General features: G+C 36.4%; 2 protein-coding genes and 1 pseudogene across 11 annotated transcripts in view; 2 read left to right on the top strand and 1 right to left on the bottom strand.

Annotated features, from left to right (window-relative positions):
- LOC128675116 (uncharacterized) overlaps window positions 1-16,805 on the top strand; it is a 34,122-nt gene extending 17,317 nt beyond the window's left edge. For 6 of the 8 annotated variants that reach the window (XM_053754292.2, XM_053754275.2, XM_053754283.2 and 3 more), the window contains 19 exons: window positions 1,958-2,110; window positions 2,743-2,904; window positions 3,781-3,903; window positions 4,980-5,111; window positions 6,938-7,042; window positions 7,182-7,238; window positions 7,603-7,629; window positions 7,941-7,991; window positions 9,119-9,172; window positions 9,412-9,453; window positions 10,211-10,261; window positions 11,261-11,321; window positions 12,366-12,431; window positions 12,742-12,815; window positions 13,545-13,764; window positions 14,503-14,662; window positions 15,246-15,366; window positions 15,751-15,804; window positions 16,692-16,805. In XM_053754292.2, the coding sequence (XP_053610267.1) occupies window positions 1,958-2,110; window positions 2,743-2,904; window positions 3,781-3,903; window positions 4,980-5,111; window positions 6,938-7,042; window positions 7,182-7,238; window positions 7,603-7,629; window positions 7,941-7,991; window positions 9,119-9,172; window positions 9,412-9,453; window positions 10,211-10,261; window positions 11,261-11,321; window positions 12,366-12,431; window positions 12,742-12,815; window positions 13,545-13,764; window positions 14,503-14,662; window positions 15,246-15,366; window positions 15,751-15,804 (1,713 nt within the window). In that variant the 3' untranslated portion in view covers window positions 16,692-16,805. Of the gene's footprint in view, window positions 1-1,957; window positions 2,111-2,742; window positions 2,905-3,780; window positions 3,904-4,979; window positions 5,112-6,937; window positions 7,043-7,181; window positions 7,239-7,602; window positions 7,630-7,940; window positions 7,992-9,118; window positions 9,173-9,411; window positions 9,507-10,210; window positions 10,262-11,260; window positions 11,322-12,365; window positions 12,432-12,741; window positions 12,816-13,544; window positions 13,765-14,502; window positions 14,663-15,245; window positions 15,367-15,750; window positions 15,805-16,691 lie in introns of those variants that run through there. The other 2 variants (XR_008405235.2, XM_053754333.2) reach the window with 2 other exon arrangements.
- Window positions 5,533-5,706, bottom strand: LOC128674547 (DNA-directed RNA polymerases I, II, and III subunit RPABC4-like; annotated as a pseudogene).
- Window positions 16,806-17,542: 737 nt separating the features above from the next.
- Window positions 17,543-23,069, top strand: part of Obsc (Obscurin) — a 122,527-nt gene continuing 117,000 nt past the window's right edge. For 2 of the 3 annotated variants that reach the window (XM_053754245.1, XM_064436883.1), the window contains exon 1: window positions 17,592-17,767. The gene's annotated coding sequence lies outside the window, so the exon portion shown is untranslated. Of the gene's footprint in view, window positions 17,768-23,069 lie in introns of all 3 variants that reach the window. The other variant, XM_053754263.2, reaches the window with a different exon arrangement.

The following is a 23,069-nucleotide window of genomic DNA, read 5'->3' on the forward strand; positions in this document are numbered from 1 at the left end:
ACAAAAATATAATGTCCGTAATTTCTTGCGAGATAAATATAATATTTTATATCCTTACTTGATATTATATTTCTTCATATATTTCTACCCTGTATGAAAATGTTAGTTTGTTTCTGAAGCAGGGAGAAAAGCGAACTACTACTATATAGATACAATCACATTTTTTTCATTTTGCGAAAAGAAAAAGTAAATTATTAATTGTCGAAATATATTTAAATATTTTTGTGAACTAAAAAATCGCTCAGTCAAGCGTAATTTGCTTGTGTCTTCATGTGTCGTTTTTCCGTCTGCCCTATGAATGGACTGTAGTTGAATATATTATGGCATGGTTGTATTGTCAGTTGTAGAGATAATAAAATCGGTAATAAAATTGAAGTACTATCTTTAATTTCGACGAATTCGGTGGCGCAGTGGTAAAGTGCTTGCCTCTGAACCGAGAGGACCCGGGTTCGATCCCCGGTCGGGTCATGATGGAAAATGATCTTTTTCTGATGGGCCCGGATCTTGGATGTTTATCTATATGTATACGTATTTGTTATAAAATGTAGTATCGTTGAGTTAGTATTCCATAACACAAGTCTCGAACTTACTTTAGGGCTAGCTCAATCTGTGTGATTTGTCCTAATATATACATTTAATTAAAGAATCAATCTGCAATATTCTTATGTTTATCTTATTTTTTTAATATTGAAAAGTCGTATCACGACAGGAAATGATATTTAAATTAATAAGATTTAAAAAGCGCTTGTAAAATGTCTTAATAAGAGGGTACATATATAATATTTTGATAGGTCAACGCGTCGTCTATTCATACTATAGTTTATGCTATTCTAGCCTTTATATTTATGAGTATAATATCATAAATTATTATCCGTCCATTAGTATCAATTTATAATAATTATCCTGTATTTTATGGGTTTGTTTTTCTATCTAGTCATATGATGTATACTTGTAGTGTTATAGCTGTAGGTTTAGACTGATTTTAAGTAGTTTGTTTTTAAATAGTTATTGTATAGATAGTATTTATCAATAAAATGTTATGATTCTTTAAACTGTTTTTATATTTAAATATACTCGTAAATAGTATCTAGAACATATATCGATATATGGGCATTGAAAAAAAGGTTTAGCTCGTATTAAGATGATTTGGATGATTGATTTGATGATTTGGCTTTGGACCGCGCATTGTAAAAGTCTATGTTCGCAACCCAGCAATTGCATTTTTTAAAAGTTGTATACACCATTCTATTGGGGGAGATATTTGCCTAGCAGTGTGACTGAATAGGATAAAAAAAAATGAACAGTTGTCGCTCGAATCGTTATTTCTGGGCATAGGACTCTCAATGAGTGACCAATAAGCGTGCGCATACGCAAGCTTGCAACGTTGAAGTTATTGTCAGTCTATTTAGACAGACATAGAAAATTATCTGTATTGTTTATCTGTACTGCTACAGACACTAATTTGTGTAGTGTCTCTCCACATCCCTCCAAATCAGAAACTGTGATAAAAGGTTCAATGTTCCTGATTCGATCCCGCAGAGAAACATAAAACATAGTCTTCTCCCCAGAATTTAGAAATAAATCTATTCTTCTTCTTCTTCATAGTCGTATTCCTCATGGTTGAGGTTACGTGGAATGAAACACACATAACTTTCTTGGCATTATTAATGGAGTGGTTTGCCGTTGCCTTCTCCATTTCACACACAAGTTAATAACGAATAAGTGTGCAGGTTTCCTCACGATGTTTTCCTTCACGGGAGGCAAGTGGTGGTCGATGAAAACTACCTATACATGAGTCAGATTGGTATACAAACTCATGTGGCACGAGTAGGATTCGAACCTGGGACCTTAAGATCCACAGGCGGGCTCTTAACCAGTACACCACCACCGCTTCTAAAGAAATAAGTATATTCTCGGTATTATATATTTTGCTTGTTCTCAATAACGAATTGACTAGATTGCGCCGGAGACTCGAGAAACATCGACCACGTGTCCCTCGCGCGTGGCCCTCAAACATTCAGCAGCCACTCCGCAGTTGGCGCAGCCATCTTCAGCGCCCATGAAGTGTACCTTCACGTTACACATCGGGACACTCGTGCTTTCTGATGAGGTGAATTGACCCTTATTGTATAATCATATGTTTGATTTTCCATATTTTTTTGGTGATAGATATAAAATAGGTATTGGCACATAGTGACTCCGGTACTCATTGTGAAAACCGTATAAAAGAAAGCTCCTTTAAAATTATGACAAGCATTAAGTAGTTATTTTTCAGTATCCATACTAATGTTATATATGTGGAATTGTATCAGTTTGATCTGAGCATCGGATAATTTTTGGTGTGGATATAGTTGGAGAGTGACAGGCAATTTTTTGGGCAGAGCCGCGGGCAATGGCTAGTTGTATTTAATACAAATCTTTATTCTTAGACTGAACATTAAAAAATGACATTACGATAATTATTTGTTTGATACTATCTTTTGACAACACAAGCCATCGAATTAACCCCCTAGCGGCTAATTCGTAACATTATTTCAATGCCGGCTTCACACTATCGTCGAACTCAGATGCCGACGACAATGCATTATACGAGAGTTTTTATTCACCGCAATGAAAAACCAGCAATGTAAGCCGAATCCGCCAAACTTCGGCGCACGGTTTCGCGTTAATAGATATAAAATGATGGCAAGCAAAGTAATTCTATGAGAGTCAGCTTATCTCCAAAACAAGTGTACTTCCTAGGCTGTGGTGTATTCCCGCGACAAGTCCCTGCTGCTCACATGGAAGTTCTACGACCAGAACGTGTCGATGACGCGCGTGCGCGGTGGCCGCGTCATTCTGTTCGACTTTACCACAGAGTACGACGCTGTGTTGGATGAACGGTTCATGGATTACCTCAAATATGTATGTTTACCTCCTGATAGTTTGAACGACAGAACCCTTCATCTACGAACGATCCGCCGACAGAATAGAGTAGACATTCTGTCGGCGAATCGTTCGTAGATGAAGGGTTCTGTCGTTCAAACGCCACATTGCGACATGTCTCAATTTCGGATATATATTTGAACCTTATATATGTGTACCTAGAATAGGACTACCCCACGGGGCTCTAAATCGCAAGGTGCGATTTAGGTATTTATAAATCTTCCCATCTATGTCAATTCCTCATATACTTATAAGAAAATCTTTTAGGATAGGTTACCCGAAAAACCCCATTTATGTTTAATGTTATCGAATCGATATTTTATTTAGTTTTAACTCAAATATATATATAGGTATATTGACATAATATATATCCATAGACTAAAAGTTTACTTGCATTAACCCACAACTATTATCATTACATTGGTAAATATAGTTAGAAGCAAGGATGATAACTACCTACAATAAAAGTCTTACTCCGCTTGAGACCGGTTAAGAAAGCTTATTATAAAAATAACAAATAGTAACAAATAGGTGTAAAAAATAATTTCGTATAAACAAAAGTTATTCTACTCATTTGGATAACAAAACGTTGTATTGACAATTTTAATAAAAATGTATTATTTTCTTTTAATTCATTATATTCATTAATTTAATAACAAAATAAAGCTTTATCCAGCATTTCTGATATCGGCGAATTTTACACAACTGTTAAAAATGATAGTGGCATAAGTTTGTACAGTCGACCACATGTCAAGCTACCCTGCAATAATCTTTATGTCGCGGTAATAAAGATGAATTTGCAATAAATTAGGTAATTTTGATGTGCTGTCGTCTGTATATTTGTTTTTATTTTAGGAGGAGATGCCGATAATTGTCTGCGAGTTGGAGAAACAGAACTTCCCGTTCGCCACATGCTCCTTGCCGTTCAGGGATATTTTGAACAACCCCAACCATAGAGTCGATATGTCCCTGGCACTGGTTAGTTAATAAACAGTCATGTCTATTATCCCTCACAGGGTAGACAGGTCACTAAATTAATATAAATATATTATTAATTCTATAGAACGGCAGTAGTAAGCCCTTACTGCCACTAGGAAGAGCGCATACTAGCGCCATCTAGTAGATGGTGGTTGTCGAAAAAGTAATGCCCACGAAGCATAAAAGGGATCATGTCAGATGGGAGTTTCAGCTTGCTGCCTTTCTATTTGTTAGCAATAACACTCTCGATAGAACATAGTGAATAGTTTATAGTCCTACAGTATTTAATTAGTGCAAGATTTCTCAAACTTCCTCAACTAAATTCAGAGAGTTTATCCATGCATAATGAAGGTCAGTGCCCCAGTAGTGGGGAAGATTAAATGGCTGAACCTGCACACTGAAAGTTCGCTAGTGGGTATGCGATTTCTTGCCACTCGATGCCGGTAGGTAGTCGTCAAAGTCATGTCAGATGCCTGTAGGTGACTTGAATAAAGCCGTCAGGCTTTGTTCAAGTCACCTACAGGCATCTGACAGGTGTTGTCAGAGTGTGTTATTGCTAACACTGGTGTCAACCAGTGTTAGCAATAACACACTCGAAAATAAACTGATGATAAACGACATTATGTAATAAAACTACATGAATAAATAAATATATTAGGACAAATCACACAGATTGAGCTAGCCCCAAAGTTCGAGACTTGTGTTATGGGATACTAACTCAACGATACTATATATTATAACAAATACCTATATAGATAAACATCCAAGACCCGGGTCAATCAGAAAAAGATCATTTTCCATCATGACCCGACCGGGGATCGAACCCGCGCGGGACCTCTCGGTTCAGAGGCAAGTACTTTGCCACTGCGCCACCGAGGTCGTCAAATGATATGAATATTCAATGATTTTTTAAAATTTTACACATAATGTTGATGTTGAAACACTGTATAATGAAAAGTAAAGTAATTAAGCAACCAATTCAATGTTGTATTGTTTTTTCATGTGCGATGATTGATGTATGTCGTGTTAATTTTGAGTTCTTTTCGATTTACCAAGTGACGTTTTGCGATTGTCAGACGGTGGGTCCGGACATGCGTAAGGCGGAGACCCCCCGCAGCATGGAGAGTTTGGTGACCAGCGACGAGGTGGGCGTGCTGGACTTGTGGTGTATGCTCAGGAACTGCTCCTCGAGTTCCGTGCACAAACAGGTGACACATTTACCCATTTATTGTTTATATATAGATACATTGTATGGATGGGAAGCGGTGGTGGTGTAATGGTTAAGACGCCCGCCTGTGGATCGAAAGGTCCCAGGCTCGAATCCTACTCGTGGCACATGAGTTTGTATACCAATCAGACTCATGTTTAATTGTTTTCATCGACCACCACTTGTTTCCGGTGAAGGAAAACATCGTGAGGAAACCTGCACACTGGTTGATTTTTATTAACTTGTGTGTGAAATGAAGGCAAGGCAATGGCAAACCACTCCATTAATAATGCCAAGAAAGTTGTGTGTATTTCATTCTACGTAATAACCACGACCCTCAGCCATGAGGAATACGAAATACGACTATGAAGAGATGGATGGATAATAAACTAAATGTAAATTGAATCTGTAGTATTATTCCATCATCCAACATCAAATACAACCAATGTGTTTGTCCTCTTCTTGTACACAATTATATAGTCACATTCTCTGCACCTGATTAGGTTTTTTGGTTTTATTTAATTTTCTTTATGACATTCTCCACAGACATATGTCATAATCTTCGCAACGGATTGTTCTTTATTTGTATCAGCCATTGCAAAATTTCAATTGCCTAAATGGATTCTTGATTTGCCGGACAAAAAATTTAGAAATTATATAAAAGAAGTACTTTGTAAAAAGGCATATTACAAGTCTGATGACTATGTGAACGACAATAATGTCTGGCCCAAGCATGGTGCAGTATCTTCATAAGATATGTAATTGATTTATGACATTATTACGTACGTTTTGTACATTTAGCTTTTTATTTATATATTTTGTGTGACAATTTTTAATAATTTTATTGGAAATACATATTTTATTTTATTTATTTATTCAAATTTTGACATTTTTAATAATGATGTAAATTCGTCCTCCTAATTTTTAATATATATATATATATATATATATATATATATATAAGACCTATATTTGTTAATTGACGTCCTTGGAGAAAAGGCTGCGGTGAAGTTTGTTGCGCCGCTTCTTCTTCACTTGCGCTTTGGAAGCCGGCAGTAGACTTAGTTTAAGTAATTTTTTTGACGTCAATAAGTGATGTATATCATCCTAAATTGAATAAAGAATTTTGAATTTGAATTGAATCGAATTTTCCAGAATAATTATTTTAATGTAGCAGTTTATATTTAAATAAGTCTTCCCAACACACTTCCTTCACATCCACGTAGGTATCTAGTTGATATCTTAATCAGACTGTGGGCTGGACCGCCTTAATCATGAGGCGGTGATACAAAAACGACATTTGTTTATTGTAAAAACTGGCTGAAGGTTTTATTCCGTACATTACTAAGACTCCGCTGTCCGTTTATCTCCAGGCATATATCTCATGAACCGTGATATTTAGATAGTTACAATGTTCACAGATTATATATTGCTATTGCCGCTGTAACAATAAATATAATGCTAATACCACAGAGTTAATATAAAAGCGGGCTTCCGTATAACAAAGATTTTTTGCCGTTTTTATAGACAATGGTACGGAACCCTTCGTGCGCGAGACCGGTTCGCACTCAACCGGTCTTTTTACATTTTCTACGGTCCTTAGTTTATCAAAAAATATTTCTTATTATTGTCTACGCGCATGCGCTGGCGCCCGCGCGATTCATTTTTTTCTGAACAAAACAAATTTTGTCATGCATCATATTTGCTATTGTTACTATTAAATAAATCGTAAATAAAGCTCTAAACAAATAATCTTTGTCGAATACCTAGTATAATTATTTATTATACTTAAACAAGATATAACAAATATTGTAAATTTTTATATAGCACATAACGCCGCGTGACTCTTGCAACCCAATGTTGGACTCGCGTTCAGAGGAGTTCGGGATGTCCGACGAGAAGTTCAGTCAAAACGTGAAGGCCGCCGCGGTTGTGAGTTGATTCATTACTAATATTTATTAAGATTAAGATTTCATACGTAGATTTATTTATAATATACAACAGTAGTGTTTTATTAAGTATAATAATTCAATTTATCAGTGTATTTTTAAAATAATTTTTTCTTTCTCAGACGTCGCAAGTACTGGACGACAGCAGTATGGCTAAATATGAAGTCCACAATAATAGGGTTAGCATCCACAATATTGCAACATTTATTCAAAAATTTGATCATTACTGACTCTTCCTCATCTACAATATTGTAAAAGTCAATTAAGGGAAAAACAAGAGATTATTTTCATACCTGGCTAGGTAAGGTACGTAGGCTAATAGTGGTAGGTTGTAATGGAGGCTTTTCTTACACTATTCTATCTCATTTCCACAAATAAAACTCTTGGCTCTGTCTGCCCCGTAAGGGATAAGACGTGATGCTGCACCTGTATTGAGGACGTGTTCCATAAACTAACTCACACTTAAGCGCCTTTTGTTAAGTATATAAATGTAAATAAATATATTTAACCCTGTAATTTAAATCACTTATATTTCTTTTACAGCTAAGCTCGGTCATCCCTCACGATGTGGTAAGATCTTTTACAATTTCACATAATGCCCTATTCTTCGAAATGATTTTCTTTCTAATTATATACATTACAGTATAAATTAGTACCTATATAACATAATAATATGACTCTTTAACCCTTACTCCTAAAGCCCCTACCCCTAAAGCCCCTACCCCTAAAGTCCCTACCCCTAAAGTCCCTACCCCTAAAGCCCCTACCCCTAAAGCCCCTACCCCTAAAGCCCCTACCCCTAAAGCCCCTACCCCTAAAGCCCCTACCCCTACGGATTATGCTAAAATAATCTAGTAATATCAGAATGTATTTGATTACAGCCTACTAAAATAAGGCGCGCAGAAGAAATGGAAAAAGCTATAGAAGAAAAGGTATGTTTTTATTACAATTTTGAAGTACTTCACTTACGTCTGTCTATACAATAAAGTTATAGGTAAGACTGGGAGCCAGTAATCCCAACAACTTTTTTATCCAAAGTACATGTATTGCTATCTCTTTCATCGTCAGTTCAACCTCTCATTCTTGCGCGCTAAAAGCTGTAACTATAATATAAACTATGTTATAACTATATAAACACCTCGAAATGTATAAGAATGGTTGGGTTACGATGAACGAGATAGAAAATATATACCTCGTATCAAAAAGTTATTGGGAGTATTAGCTCCAGCCTTACCTATAGCCTTATTAGGAAGGCCACTCACAAACCTGCCGCAAGGCAATCTAGGGTTTTAAGAAGGGAATGCACGTATTTAATAGAAAAGGAAGGTCGTTCTACATCTCTTTTAAATAGCTGCATCCCTTTCTGTATTCCCTTAAATTGGAGCGTGTGTAGTCGGACTTAAAGAGTAGGAAATAAATGAGAACGCTATATGCTCTTTGCCGGCAACACTTGAAGCTAATCTACCAATGTTGACCATTCGATTTGGTATAGCAATGGCAAAATTATGTAATTCGTTTACAATAAATAAATATATTAGGACAATTCACACAGATTGAGCTAGCCCCAAAGTAAGTTCGAGACTTGTGTTATGGGATACTAACTCAACGATACTATATTTTATAACAAATACATAGATATATAGATAAACATCCAAGACCCGGGCCAATCAGAAAAAGATTTTCATCATGACCCGACCGGGTTCTCACGGTTCAGAGACAAGCACTTTACCACTGCGCTACCGAGGTCGTCAAAGTAGTCATACGGTCCACTATGAAGATTATGAAGATTTTGGGGGCCACCGTTTTCGGTTTAGTAGACTGTGACTACATTGTGTAATGGAAAACTATAATACTTTGCAATAAATTCCTTTATCATAATGTAGAATAATTTGGAAAGAGGATTTTTTAGTTTTCGCTGATAAACAAAATAAATTGGTAAAAATGTGATGGCGGCGCTAGTGTGCAGTTATGTATCACCTTAAACAATTTATTTTAGCATACGAATTGTTAGAACTACATACCGATAATTATATTCTAATTTCATTCAAAACGTTTACAGAGAAATCAACCACAATCAAACGAATCTATCAGAGGATTGGAAAAATTGGAAGATGTAAGTTTATTTTAAACTTTAAAAATGGGTTCTCTTTACTAAAAGGTTTCTAATTAAGTCTTAAAAAAATTGCTAATTTATAATTATTTTTTTCTTGTCTGTTTTAATTTCCTTTGAAATGTTTTTGAATCTTTTTCATGAAAAACACAAAAAACGCAATATATATTTTTTTTTACCTAATTTTTTTTCTATTTTTCATCGTCGCAAATGAAAGCCATTGAAACACAATTTTGTTTCAGGATGTACTCTCCCACCAACCACATCAAAGCGTCAGTTCTTGGGTAAGAAAGGAAACAAAGAGAACAGGAAAACGCGTACATTGTAGATGTTTCAGGTTAGACCATTTGACGACCCTGTGGCGGAGTGGTTTGATCTCTCGCCACTCTGGAGATCCCGAGTTCGAACCCCGACCAGGTCAAATCGGGAAACAATCTCATATCATAAAAAAATTCAATATATTAATTTTTTATGTGGTCTAGTGGTTAAGTATGTGATCGCAAAGTCTCAGACTCAAATGACACCCATGCCATGAGTTTATATACCTATTTCATTCATATATAGTCTTGTCTTTCTTATCGTGTGTGTTATTGCTAAAATGGTGTCAGATTTTTCAAGACGCCTAAGATATCTGACATGACTTACGGCTACCTACCGTCATCTAGTGGCGAGTAGTTGAACTAAAGTGTAGTGAACTAAATTGTCAACTGGTGTCCGTGTATAGCAGTTTTCATAGACCATTTGTTGCTTCCAGTGAAGGAAAATATGTGTTTACTTTTACTTATTGAATTAAATACAAAACAAAATTTGTAGATGATTAGCTGCGTCCCGGGGCTTTGCTTTCGTGAGAATTTTGGTATAAAAAGTACTCTGTGTGTTATTCCCGGTTGTAGTATACCTGTTTTTCATAAAAATCCGTCCAGTAGATTTTGCGTGAGAGTAACAAATTTATATACTAACATACATCCTCACAAACTTTCGCATTTATAATATTAATAGGATATAGGTAATGTGTAAGTATTTAATAACTTCAATTTACAGGCAAGATTCCTTAGACGACAGTCAAGGTTCCAAACTGGTAATAAAAAAGGAGTAAGTTCACATGAAATACATTCTTATTATTATTATATGTGATCGTCCAAATCAAAAGGGACCTTATGGCTGCTAGCACTTAAGACCTTGTTGCCTTTGTTTTGTATTGGAACAACGGCAATCAAGACCTAAGTACTAGCCTCCATAAGTTCCCATTTGATTTGGACGACCACATATATTTAATTAAGTAGGTACGAATATTTTTGTTATATTTTCACATTTATGATTAATGTTTATATCAATTAAGTTCATTTATTTTTAAGACCGAACGGGTCCACTCTCCTTTCTTAATTTTTTTTTAAATTAAATTGAATTCTCCAAAAGGTTCAAAGATATTCAATGCGATATCAAATAAGAATCACAGCAGAAACCTAACTAATTGAAACCCCAAATCAGAGATTCTGAAAAAAAAATCTATTCTGACAATATTTACTATTGACTCGAGTGGCTTGATGTCGTCAAGGATGATATTGTGCCAATGGTCTGTTAACTAGGGATGTCGACGACCGCGCTAAGTGGAGGCGAAAAGGTAAGAAAGCGTACCCTGGGCTTCCACGCTAAACGACTGAGGAAGAAACTGGAAAACGCCCGGATCAGAGAGAGAGTAGACGTAATGGCAAATATTAAAATTCGTAAAGTAAAAAAACGTAAGGCTATGTCTACGCAAAGAAGAGCAGCAGATGAGATGCCTTTGCCCCATAGTGTGATCTAAACGGCTATTAAATAAATAAATATGGTAACATAAATATGATCTACATCACGGCGCTGCTGAGGCGTAGGTATTTATTATTCTAAACTAGCGGCCCGCCCCGGCTTCGCACCGGCTCAATATGCACATAAAACCTTCTTTTTGAAACACTCATATATATTTTAAACATTTTATTAATATGAAGAACCTGTGTGTGTTGTGTATTTTGTGTTGTGGTTACAAATAAAGATTTTATCTATCTATTAATTAGTATTTCAGTAATGTTTTTTTTAATGATTGCTTGTTCGCAGAGAAAAAGCCAAGGATCATTAGAAATCCTAGAAACAATAAGGAACACCTGTAAACCACATGGTGTGTATAATCTCAATACTTTACAGGGTGCTTTACTAAAACCACGAAGATGTACGTCTTTTGTAGTGATTAATTAATTTATTTATTTGCGCCCCGGGACTTCGCTCCCGTGGAAATTTCGGGATTAAAAGCACCTTGTGTGTTATTCCAGGTTATATTCTTACCGTTGTACCGAATTTCATAACAATCGGTCTAGTAAATTTTTCGTGAAAGAGTAACAAACATACATACACACACATACACACACACATAATTATTAGTACGATACACAACAGGATATAATCAATTTAAACACGGTAACGTGGTGGCGCAGTAGTAAGGTTCTTGCCACTGAACCGAGAGGTCCCGGGTTCGATCCCCGGTCGGGTCATGATGGAAAATAATCTGTTTCTGATTGGTCCGGGTCTTGGATGTTTATCTATATATGTATTTGTTATAGAATATATGCTAAGTGACGCTGAGTTAGTATACCATAATACAAGTTTAGAACTATATATAACAAAAGTTATGAGCCAGACTGTGACATAAAAACGCGCACACATTAAGTATCATGACAACATATTTCCACAGAGTAACAAAGTGCTTAGCAAACAATTTCTTTTTTTTTTGCGATAAAACCTGGTTTTAATTGTTCTCTCCCACCCCCAGGCTGTCCAGACGATTTGGGACATGTCAGGTTGCGCGGGCGATTTTGATAGCATCCAATTAATAACATGTATTTTAATTATGGCAACAGCTAGTGAGCTGTTGCCCGTAGCTATGCCTGCGGTAGCGATTGAACTTTGCCAATTAAATAGTTTTTATTTTGCTGAACGGACAAGAACATAATTCTAAATATGAAGTATAAAAATCTAGTTATTGTCTGCGGGAACGGGAAGATCTTTTTCAGGATCCTATGTCCTTTTTAACACTTAGTAAATGTATGAAAAATTTAAAGAAGATTTATTGAGAAGAAAAAGCATTAAGAGGAAACAAACAAACTAACGTCTTAGTTATTAGTTAGGTTTAGTATTGGCCAGTATTGACTTAAAATCCTTTTTACAGCAAAAATAAATAGACGAATGCCATTCGAAAGAGAGGAACCGATGGTTGACCCAAGCGAGGATAAAGGTATAACAAAAATATATATAAACTAGCTGCGCCCCGGGGCTTCGCTCCCGTGGGAATTTCCATATAAAAAGAACCCTATGTATTATTCCAGGTTATATTCTACCTGTGTACCAAATTTTATAACAATCGGTCTAGTACATTTTGCGTGAAACAGTAACAAACATACATACCGCATGGAAATCCGTGCAGTAGTTTTTGTGTTTATAGCGAACAGACAGACATTCGCGGCCGAGGACTTTGTATAATATGTAAGGATGTAGATATAGATCAATATAGATTAAAAGTCATTATCAAGCAGTTTCTTTTTCAGAATCTCAACAGAAGAAAGCTGTCACGATGAACGTGCCGAGGTACTCTCTACTTGGGTGGGAACAACCGCAGCAAGTAAGCGTTGTAATACACACATACTGCCACGCGCGTTGTTAGGTTAACACGTTAAGCGTGTTTATGAAAACCTAGGTTTATACTTATATTTAAAAAAACTTTATTTAATGAAAAGGTTAAAATCGTATTATTAGATTAGATGTTGCCCGGGGCTTCGTTCCCGTGGGAATTTTGAGATAAAATATAGCCTATAACAATGTACCTTTCAAATGGTGATAGAATTTTTGAAATCGGTTCGGTGTTTGAGGCGGGTAATCTCCGAAACTATTCGGAGATTACTCGCCTCAAACATACAAAGTCAAAAACGCCTACCTCTTTATAATAATAGTATAGAAGTATAGACTTGCATTTTAGATATTATTAACCGTTAGAATTTTCTGCGGTTAGCATTACTATCTCCAAGTTCATATTTATTTTCATACTTCGTGTAAAGTTTGGCACACGGGTAGAATATAACCTGTAATAACACACATATTGTACTTTTTATCCCGAAACTCCCGCGATAGCGAAGCCCCGGGACGCAGCTAGTCTATATTGTTATTATAAAGAGGTAAGCGTTTGTGAGTTTGTATGTTTGAGGCGGTTAATCTTCGAAGCTACCGAACCTATTTCAAAAATTCTTTCACCATTAGATATTGCTATAGGCATTATCTTACATCAAAATTCCCGCGGGATCGAAGCCCCGGGCAACATCAAGTGGAAAATAAGTCAACCTTGACACATTGTCAGGAAACGGACAAATATCACGGTTCGCCGAACGAAACGATAGTGATAACAATTCTCTGGCTGGCGCTGAACGAGGAGTGCGGCGCGATGTCGGACACGGGCGTGCAGCGCCTCTACGTCGCGTTCTCGTTGCTGGGCCGCGCCGGCGCCGACCTCGAGACGCCCGTCAGTCTGCCCAAGCCCAGGACCTACGTTGAGAAGTGCATCTTCAACTTCAGGAAGAGTAACTTAACTTGTGCTCCTTTTCTAGTCTGCTATTTGTATAATTCCAGCGGTGGTAGTGGTTAAGAGCCCCGCCTGTGAATTGAATGGTTCGAATCCTACTCGCGCCACATGAGTTTGTATACCAATCCGACTCATGTATAGTAGTTTTCATAGACCAACACTTGCTTCCGGTGAAGGAAAAACATCGTGAGGAAACCTGCACACTTGTTGATTATTAACTTGTGTGTGAAATAGAGAAGGCAATGGCAAACCACTCCATTAATAATGCCAAGAAAGTTGTTACGTGTGTTTCCGTCCATGTAATGACCACGACCCTCAGCCATGAGGAATACGACTATGAAGAAGAATTTATATATTAATCTGCTAGTTAAGACGCCTGTGGATCTAAAGGTCTCAAGTTCGTATCCTACTCGTGCCGTATGAGTTTGTATACCAATCTGACCCATATATTGTAGTTTTCATAGACCACCATTTGCTTCCGGTGAAGGAAAACATTGTGAGGAAACCGGTTTTGGTGGACAATTTAGGTCACTAGTATGTATGTATTAATATATGTATAAGACCTATTTAATTGTCGTCCTTGGAGAAAAGGCTGCGGTAAGTTTGTTGGGCCGCTTCTTCAAACCTGCACTTAGGAAGTCGGCAGTAGACTTACTTTAAGTAATTTTTTGACGTCAATAACTTATGTATATCGTCCTAAATTGAATAAAGAAATTTGAATTTGACACATTTCCAGGCATCCAGCTCAGACAATGCGACCTGCCCCAGCTGGGCCACATGGGCCGCTGCAAGAGCAGCGACACGCGCAGACACAATCCCAAGGACTGTGTAACATTCACCGTCATCAGCGAACCTGCTGAAGACCCCCTTGGATTGGCCAGCTGTGAGGACATTGGGTAAGTATTAGTACTGGAAGTGTTATGTAATCAATGGCTTTAGCTAACATTTGACGGGTAGATTGTGAGCTTCCAAATATACATATGTAAATACAAGTCTCAGACAGCCCCGGACATATCGTCCACGCGCCGATGAACAAAGCTTGACCCTAAGTGATGAGGATAAGGCAACCTGCACACTGGTCGACACCTTAAGTTCACTAGTCTGTATGCGACTACTTGCCACTAGAGGTCGGGAGGTAGTCGTAAAAGTCATGTCAGATGCCTTTAGGCGACTGGGATAAAATCTGACACCAATGTAAGCATCATTTATTGTCGTCAGTATGATCTTGTGGCATTTAACGCCTGACAAAAGTCACATTTGCGGGCTGTAAACCATTGAGGAGTTCCCTCCTTGGGAGCCGATCCTGGGTGCACCATCAGGTCAGACAAGCAAACATCGAGACAGGTGAAACGAAATAAAATTTGTTATTGTTGTTATTGAGAGGTTTTATTGAGATGAAGCTTGTAAAAATTCTTAGGTTGGTGTTAGCTCCTTTCCTGACAGTGAAAACATGTATGGTAATAAAATCTCGCTTTCCAGTTACGCATACCTGTATTTCGGCGACATGTTGGAGGTGTGTGATGGCGAGACTTATGTAGAAGTGGTCCCCGTCCACTCCGCCCGGCGAGAGGACGTTGTATGCGGAGTTCTATGTATTCAGGTAATAACTAAATCCTACTAACTAAACTAATCCTACTATTATTATAAATTTAGTGAAAGTTTGTGAGGATGTGCGTGTGTATGTATGTTTGTTACTCTTTCACGCGACATCGACTGGACCGATTGTTATGAAATCTGGTACACGGGTAGAATATAATCTGGAATAACACATAGGGTAATTTTTATCTCAAAATTCCCACGGGAGCGAAACCGCGGGGCGCAGCTAACATTAAAAAGAAGGTAGTATTATAAGATGAAGTGATGCATGGATTCTCGTGCGGTTTTCACCATGTGATAGTATGATTCCAGAGGAAGGACATACTATTATATACTTATGGCTAACACAATTACATAGGCGTCGAAATCAAAGTATGTTTATCTTCAGGTCGACGGGCTGGATCTTGTGAGAAAAGCCAAGCTTGTGAACATGTCTCATTAGGTTAGTTAGTACTTAATTTTTCCTATCTTTTCATTCATTTTTTTAATGCCTCGTATCGCGGAAACACGAGACGACAATAGTTAATTAATACAATCTTGCGCAGATCTGCGCAGCCGCATTCGACAAGTTAACCGTCGATGACAGAAGTAGAGGAGTTATAAATTTTAAGTATTAAAGTCCAATCATAGAAGCCAAGCGGCTGAACCGATTTTGATCTAGTTTTTTTTTTATTTGAAAGAAGAGAATATAGAATTTATTCGAGACTGTTCTTAGCTATAAAATATATTTTTTTAATCTGCTCTTTTGTAGCAGATTAGAGGATACCAACAAGTTCGGTTTCTTAGAATTTTTATGTAGTTTTTATTTAAGGATTTGATCTAAGATCTGGGTTCCTTTGATGTCAAGTAGTAAACCCACCTATATGAACATTGTCTGGACATATAGGGGTACAGTCAACAGCACATCAACCTAACCAAAAAGCAATTGCAAACTCGCCACTATTACCGCGCCATAGAGGTCCATGAGGGGTAACTTGATGTGCTGTACATGTGCTGTGCTGCTGACTGTACTACCACGTTTATAAATCGCATAGGCAATGTTCACAGTCGCATTATAGAATTTACTACGCCCATTCAAACAGAAATGCTGACACTTATGCTACTTTAAACCAAAAACAGTATGGAGTGTTACTAACTAGATCAAAATACAAAAAATACATTAGTTAGAATAGGTAGCAAAACAGCCAATAGCGGGCGTGTTTGGCGCGCTGTAATTGGTCGTACAGCGCGCGTCGTTTTATTGGCCGAAATATGCAAACGTTTTGATTTCTGCGCTATTTCGTTGTAACTCATAAGAGTGCTTATTGTATAACGAATACTTGTTTACAGATAACTCTGAATCATATGAAAATTGAAGTTCATCAAAGAAGTTTATTCAATTACAATTAAGTTTAAATTCTCTTAATCCTGTTATGTTATTTATTAAATTATTCCAACATTTGCCTTGGTGTTTATATCGAGTACACGCCACGATGGGAGTCCTGCGGCGAAGTGTGGAACCAGCAATAACGTTGGCCACGTTGTTGTTGTCAATTACTATATCATCGTGTCCAGGGACTTTTTTATGGCGTGGACTCTAGTTTGTATTGTAGAAATTAATGAAATATGATCATAATAACATAAAATCGATTTAAACATAACACATGTTCTTTATGAATAGTGCAATAAAGAGTTCATCTATCTATAAAATGCAGTTATCAAATATGAGATATCTTTATAATATACTAGCCGCTCTCTCCGGCTTGGCTCGGGTAAAACCATAACAAAAAGTGGCCTATGTCGCCCTTGAAGGTTTCGCCTATCTCTGTGCCAAATTTTATCAAAATAGAAGTTTATTCATTTATTCATTACAAACAATATACAATTCTTTTCTCTTTAGTATGGACTAGCTGCGCCAACTTATGTAGAGTAATGACGACATTATTATTGATATCGAAAACAACTAAATCTGCTGTGTAGTTAAAGCGGTTATTCATACAAATACTTGAGCTTTATTACATTAGTACCTAAAATATTTTAATACACTAGTATTAAATATTATATAACTAAAACGTGAGCTTACTAAATAATTGGATTATAACGTCGTGTAAACGTATAATGTCAGTTTGATTACATATCAGGATAACCCTTGAATGAAACGAGCATTGCGCCGATCAGAATATACAGCAAGCGGTCGCGAGCGGACACTCGCGCGCAGTCCGTGTTCCCCGCGGCCGACCCGCGCACGCGCACGCGACGCGGTCGACGATCCAAACCGTTTCGTAATATCCCAGTTTCACAATCGACCCATTATACCCACGTGTAAATAATCCCAAACCCATTGATCGATACGACCCAGTGGAGTGACACCCTAAAACACTATAAACCAAAACTTTAATGTTGTCTGTACAAATGATAATGCTGAAGTAAATTGATTGTATATCACTTTCATGGAGTAACAACAAACACAATTTAATAACAAACAAATACAGTACAAAATACTTTCATTTGATTTAATCATCGAATTTAAAATTAACATAATACACAGTTTTAATATTTTATTGTAACTTTGTGGGATCTCAAACTAATATTTGTATAAATAAATAAATAAATGTATGAATTAAATATAAGTAAAATATAATATAGAATGAAAAAAAAAAACAATATTGTAACAATTTGTATATTGTTGCTTTTTGAAATAGTTACCGGTAACTTTAAGTTTAAAATTTAGTATTGTAATTGATTCGTTATCGTCTCAAAAGTTGAAGAATATGATTTTTGTTGTAGTATATTGTAATGTCCGCTTAATATGAAATATCTTAAGGATTCCAAATGTATTGGTTTGACAAATTTCTAACAAGATTCGTTGGCTGTAGCAGATTTCAAGTCTAGGATATACAATATTGTATTGCAGTTAGTAAAATCGACACTAAGAATTGTCTTCATCAGTTAACGTTCGAAGTTTTTTGTCACCCGGCAAAGTTTAATCGGTCAATCAATCTGCCGGTTGCATTGGCGCTATGCGTCCTTGCCCCACTGTCGTGCCAGAGACGTGGACGCATTTAGATCTTCCTATCCGGCTTCCAAATTAACTTTCTTCACAACCACACTCGTTCAATTCTACACTCTATTGTCTTGCCCTAAAGTCGACAGCGATAGTAAACTTAAACTTGTCAACACTAATCCCGGCAAGCTTTCCTCTTATCGATCAGTTGTATTTTAAACCTTACATAAATGAGATAAAGTCTATAATTTTAATGAGCCATATTTTGTGGTGTAGTAAACAGTGAAGAACGCGGAGCCGATTGGCGGCAGTTGGTGCGTGCACTGACATTTGAACGCTGAAACTTTTTCGATCAAGATTAATAGGATTATTGGCATCAAATTTGATGATATCCACATTGCTAAATCCGTATTCTGTTTTAGTTTTTTCAACGTTTGTAGTGTTTTCTTGCTCGTGCAATGTATTTTTATCCCATTAAAGATTTCATCCTCTTGAGATTGGTTCAGTTACGCAAAACGTCTGTTTTGTGTATGTGTACAATTGTTTCTATTTGTGTAAATCATCTTATGCTCCGTTTATTAACATTAGTTAAGGCGGCATTAGTAATTTTATGCGTCGAAATGGATATCCTCATTTTTATCGTGATAACTACAAAATTATCAACTAGTGGAGTTCCTCTCCTCACAAATTCAGAGTCATAATTTACACGACCGATGTAATATATAACTGTTGAGATATCAACTAGTACTTATTTTACATTAGTAAGAAGTGTATCGATGTTTATTAAGAATTGTCAACGAATGTCGTGTCGCCTGTTCACCCGAACACCGAAACAGCCCATGATTCATGCGTTCGATGTATTTTCTCTTGCGGTTGACATTTCTACACAGTACTGAGTCGAGGCAGTGATTGATTGGGATTTATTGCTTTCGTTAATACGATTCGCACCCTCGTTCTTAAATAATGACACTGAAACGAAAATTGTATTCTAATTTCTTCTCATCAACGATCTGGGTTGTACGATTACGCCTCACCCTACTCACCGCTGAAAGGTCCTGTCCCGGCTGATAGGGTTTTAGGGTACGTTTTTGAACGCACTGCGATTATGGCGCCAACCCTGAAGTCTTATCTCTCTCACACAAGCATTTCACGGGTAACTTGTGCGAACTTATGCCAGTGTGTTTCATACATTATGTCGAGATCGAGATGTTTCCGAACTCATCTCTTGATTGCCATTATAAGCCATAAGCCAGTAGCTCTGCTTGCGGTAGCCTATGTTTGACCTCGGGTCATTAATTATTATTAATGACTCGAGGTCAAATTTATGTTCCAAATTTCAGCACAAATCGGCCGAGTGTATTATCCGTGAGAGCGTGTCAAATTTACAGACTGAAAGACAGAGTTTCGCATTTATATATAGATATGGATAATGTGAGGACTATCCATGCACTACTTCAATTACATTGAGACTAGACGATAGGAACACACTATGTACGAGATTTATGCTGTTTATGAAGTATAAATCATAGCTCTTAACGTGTGCATAATATGAGTCAGTCATACCGCGGCGACATTCAGAAGCGGGGCGTGGGCGTCACTAATTATATCTCCAGCTATTTCAAGTTCACAGACATCCCTTTTGCTGGCATTTATTTACTTGTTTGCGTTATTTTTTATGGCTATGAAGAAAATTTGGTCATAAATATTATCATATTGTTAATTCATTAGTTAGGTCATAATGTATATATTCTGAGTAAAATCCATATGCTTTACATAGCTTATTTAATTAATTGATTTCATGTCATACTATTCTCTCAGTTGATACAGGTTTAAATAAAAACTATCAAAATGTATGAAACTCCGAATTAGCACTATTGTTCTATCTCATTTATAAATACAGGATCACGTGACGAGCCATCATATATATTTGTTTTTCGTTTTGTCATCAAACACCACATTGCTTTATCCGAAGTAGATAAACATGTTTTCGTTTGGTTGTATCATAACTGTCCAATCAGACGAAAATTTCGACCGTGACAGTTGGCGCAGTGTAGGAAATAAATGTGTTTTAATATTTCATTCAGTACTGGATTGTTTTTCTTTGTCAAATTTGATTGACTTTGCGTATTTTTAATTGTTGTCTATTGGTATTTAATATTTTTTTGATATTATTCAAGACACATACTATATAACTCATAATCATCATCTCAGTTAAAAGAAGTCCATTGTTGGGCATATGCCTTACCCGAAGACTTCCACATAGACCGATTGAAAACTGCTTGCGTCCAGCATCTTCCTGAATAAAAATAAATATAAAGCATTCTTCTTTCAATTACTTATACGAGTCGCTGATCTCTCAGGATTCAAACAGATTTTACTACTAGACCCTTGAAAGCTGTTTTTTGATATCTATTCCTCAGTCGTACGACTTACGCTGGATAATATGGAATAGGGGAGTTAATCTAGTGCATGAACACCTCGGTGGCGCAGTGGTAAAGTGCTTGTTTCTGAACCAAGAGGTCCCAAGTTCGATCCCCGGTCGGGTCATGATGGAAAATGATCTTTTTCTGATTGACCCAGCTTTTGGATGTTTATCTATATATGTATTTGTTATAAAATATATTATCGTTGAATTAGTATCCCATAACACAAGTCTCGAACTTACTTTGGAGCTAGCTCAATCTGTGTGATTTGTCCTAACATAAATACAACGTTAGGATGTCTTACATGATTGATGTTTTAATGTAATTAGTTGCAATTCGTCACTTGGCATTGCCAGCTCTCTGAATACTAAATCAGTGTAATCTCTAGACTGACAGAGAATTATTAGGATACTATATGCGATGATAAGCTTATGATATATCTAGTAGGAAATGCTTTGGTTCAGTCATTGTATTTGAATCTGTACAATTTTGACAGATACAACACTAGCGCTGTTGAGGATTTTCATAAGTATCACATCGGGTAGCAATATGTTACAAAAATGAACATTTTTTGGCTAATGCACGACTGAATATATATACAAACTATTGAAGTTCTTACTCAAGCGCAAGTAAATAAAGGTTCTGTTATTACCAGTCTGCTACGGCACCCTAAAAACTAGACATTTATAAATTACTTTAATTTATTGAATAAGTAAGAATTGGTACGCAATGTTATCAAGCTTGTTTTCAATCAGGTATATGACTAAATAGAAAAGTATTAGGCTTCGTTGAGATGGGTACAATATGGAAAGAGAGGAAAATAACGTAATATAGAAAAACATTTGAAATTGTATAAATGTATTGTAAGTAGGAGAAAGCCGGAGAAATGATAAGACATGGGACGTACGGAGTAATATAGCTAAAAATAAATGTAACATATAGGTTAATATCAAATAGGGAAAAGTGGAATAGGCTGACATGCTGTGCAGACTCCACGTGAAGTGGTATGAGGGTGGACGGATGATGAGTTAGGAATATACAAGTCACTCTCACTCATTACAACTTCATTTCTGACAATCTTCCTGCGACTGTAACCACTCCAACTTCCTATTTCGTAATTCTGGATAAAGTAGATATATTTTCAACTGTAAATTCTTATACTTGACCTTCAACATCTCCCGATTATAGTTACGATACGGAATATTTGTCACGGCTATTTCTGCTCCCGCCAAATCCAATAAACCGGATGTCAGTATCGTCCCATCTAGCTGATACACTCCAGCGTCGCTTGCGCACCCATCATTAACCTGAAACGTCCTAGACTGGTGGATGTCTGCCAGATGTTGAGCAAAATATTTACTATTTTGATCCTAGAAATGTACATTTGTTTTTATTTCGTTCTCAGTTCTATTTTTTCAAGGATTTGTTGTTATTTACATACAAAATTAATTAATCAGAGGTATCTGATTAAGACGAAATAGGAATAAATGATAATTTATAAAGCTACGCGTATATTAAAATCGAAGAATGATCTCTCATCTAAAAATTTTCCAGGTTTCTTCCTCAACTGAAAGTCGTCACTTCGCACGGTCGTTGGCATCCCTAGTTAGTTAGTAGACCAGGTGAACATGTGAATATCATTCTTGACAACACTAAAATCGATTGATACATCAAAAATTGTGAAATTAAATTACGTACAAACTCATTTTATTCATTAGTTTCACATTTTAACAAAACAAATCAAATTAATTAATTTTCTGTATATATAATTTTCAATTGTGTTTATCTATGTTACGTCCAGCGTCTGATTAATATTTACGTCATTGCTGTCCATAAATCCTAGTGATGGAACCTGGAACCTTGTCACATAAATTCAGATATAATATTTTATAGAAGCTGAGGATATGAGATAAATATTTAATATTCGAGGTTATTTCTCGACACGACTCATGCTGAAGGCCCCTGTGCGAATTATGAGTTGTACCACAAGTTTAACGCGGTTTGCCAAATATCTTTCGTCAATGCAAGACATTTCTGTAAATTCAATACTCTATGGCCCATATTATTCTGAAAAAAATCGATATTATTATTTACGATGACAAAAATCGGGAATGGGTCGGCGTAATGGAAAAAATATGTTCTTATTACAAAAAGTTTGTTTCTGAACGTGCTTTTCAGTTTTCTGAAGAAAATGAAAGGCTATGTTGCTTCTTTATGTAATGAGATATTTATGTTTTAACGTGAATAAAAAGTTTAGCGTCCATTTCTTATAATATTAACAAATTCGAATTTTCATAGACA

The sequence above is a fragment of the Plodia interpunctella genome, chromosome 2, assembly GCF_027563975.2.
Source record: "Plodia interpunctella isolate USDA-ARS_2022_Savannah chromosome 2, ilPloInte3.2, whole genome shotgun sequence".
Classification (NCBI taxonomy): Eukaryota; Metazoa; Arthropoda; class Insecta; order Lepidoptera; family Pyralidae; genus Plodia; species Plodia interpunctella.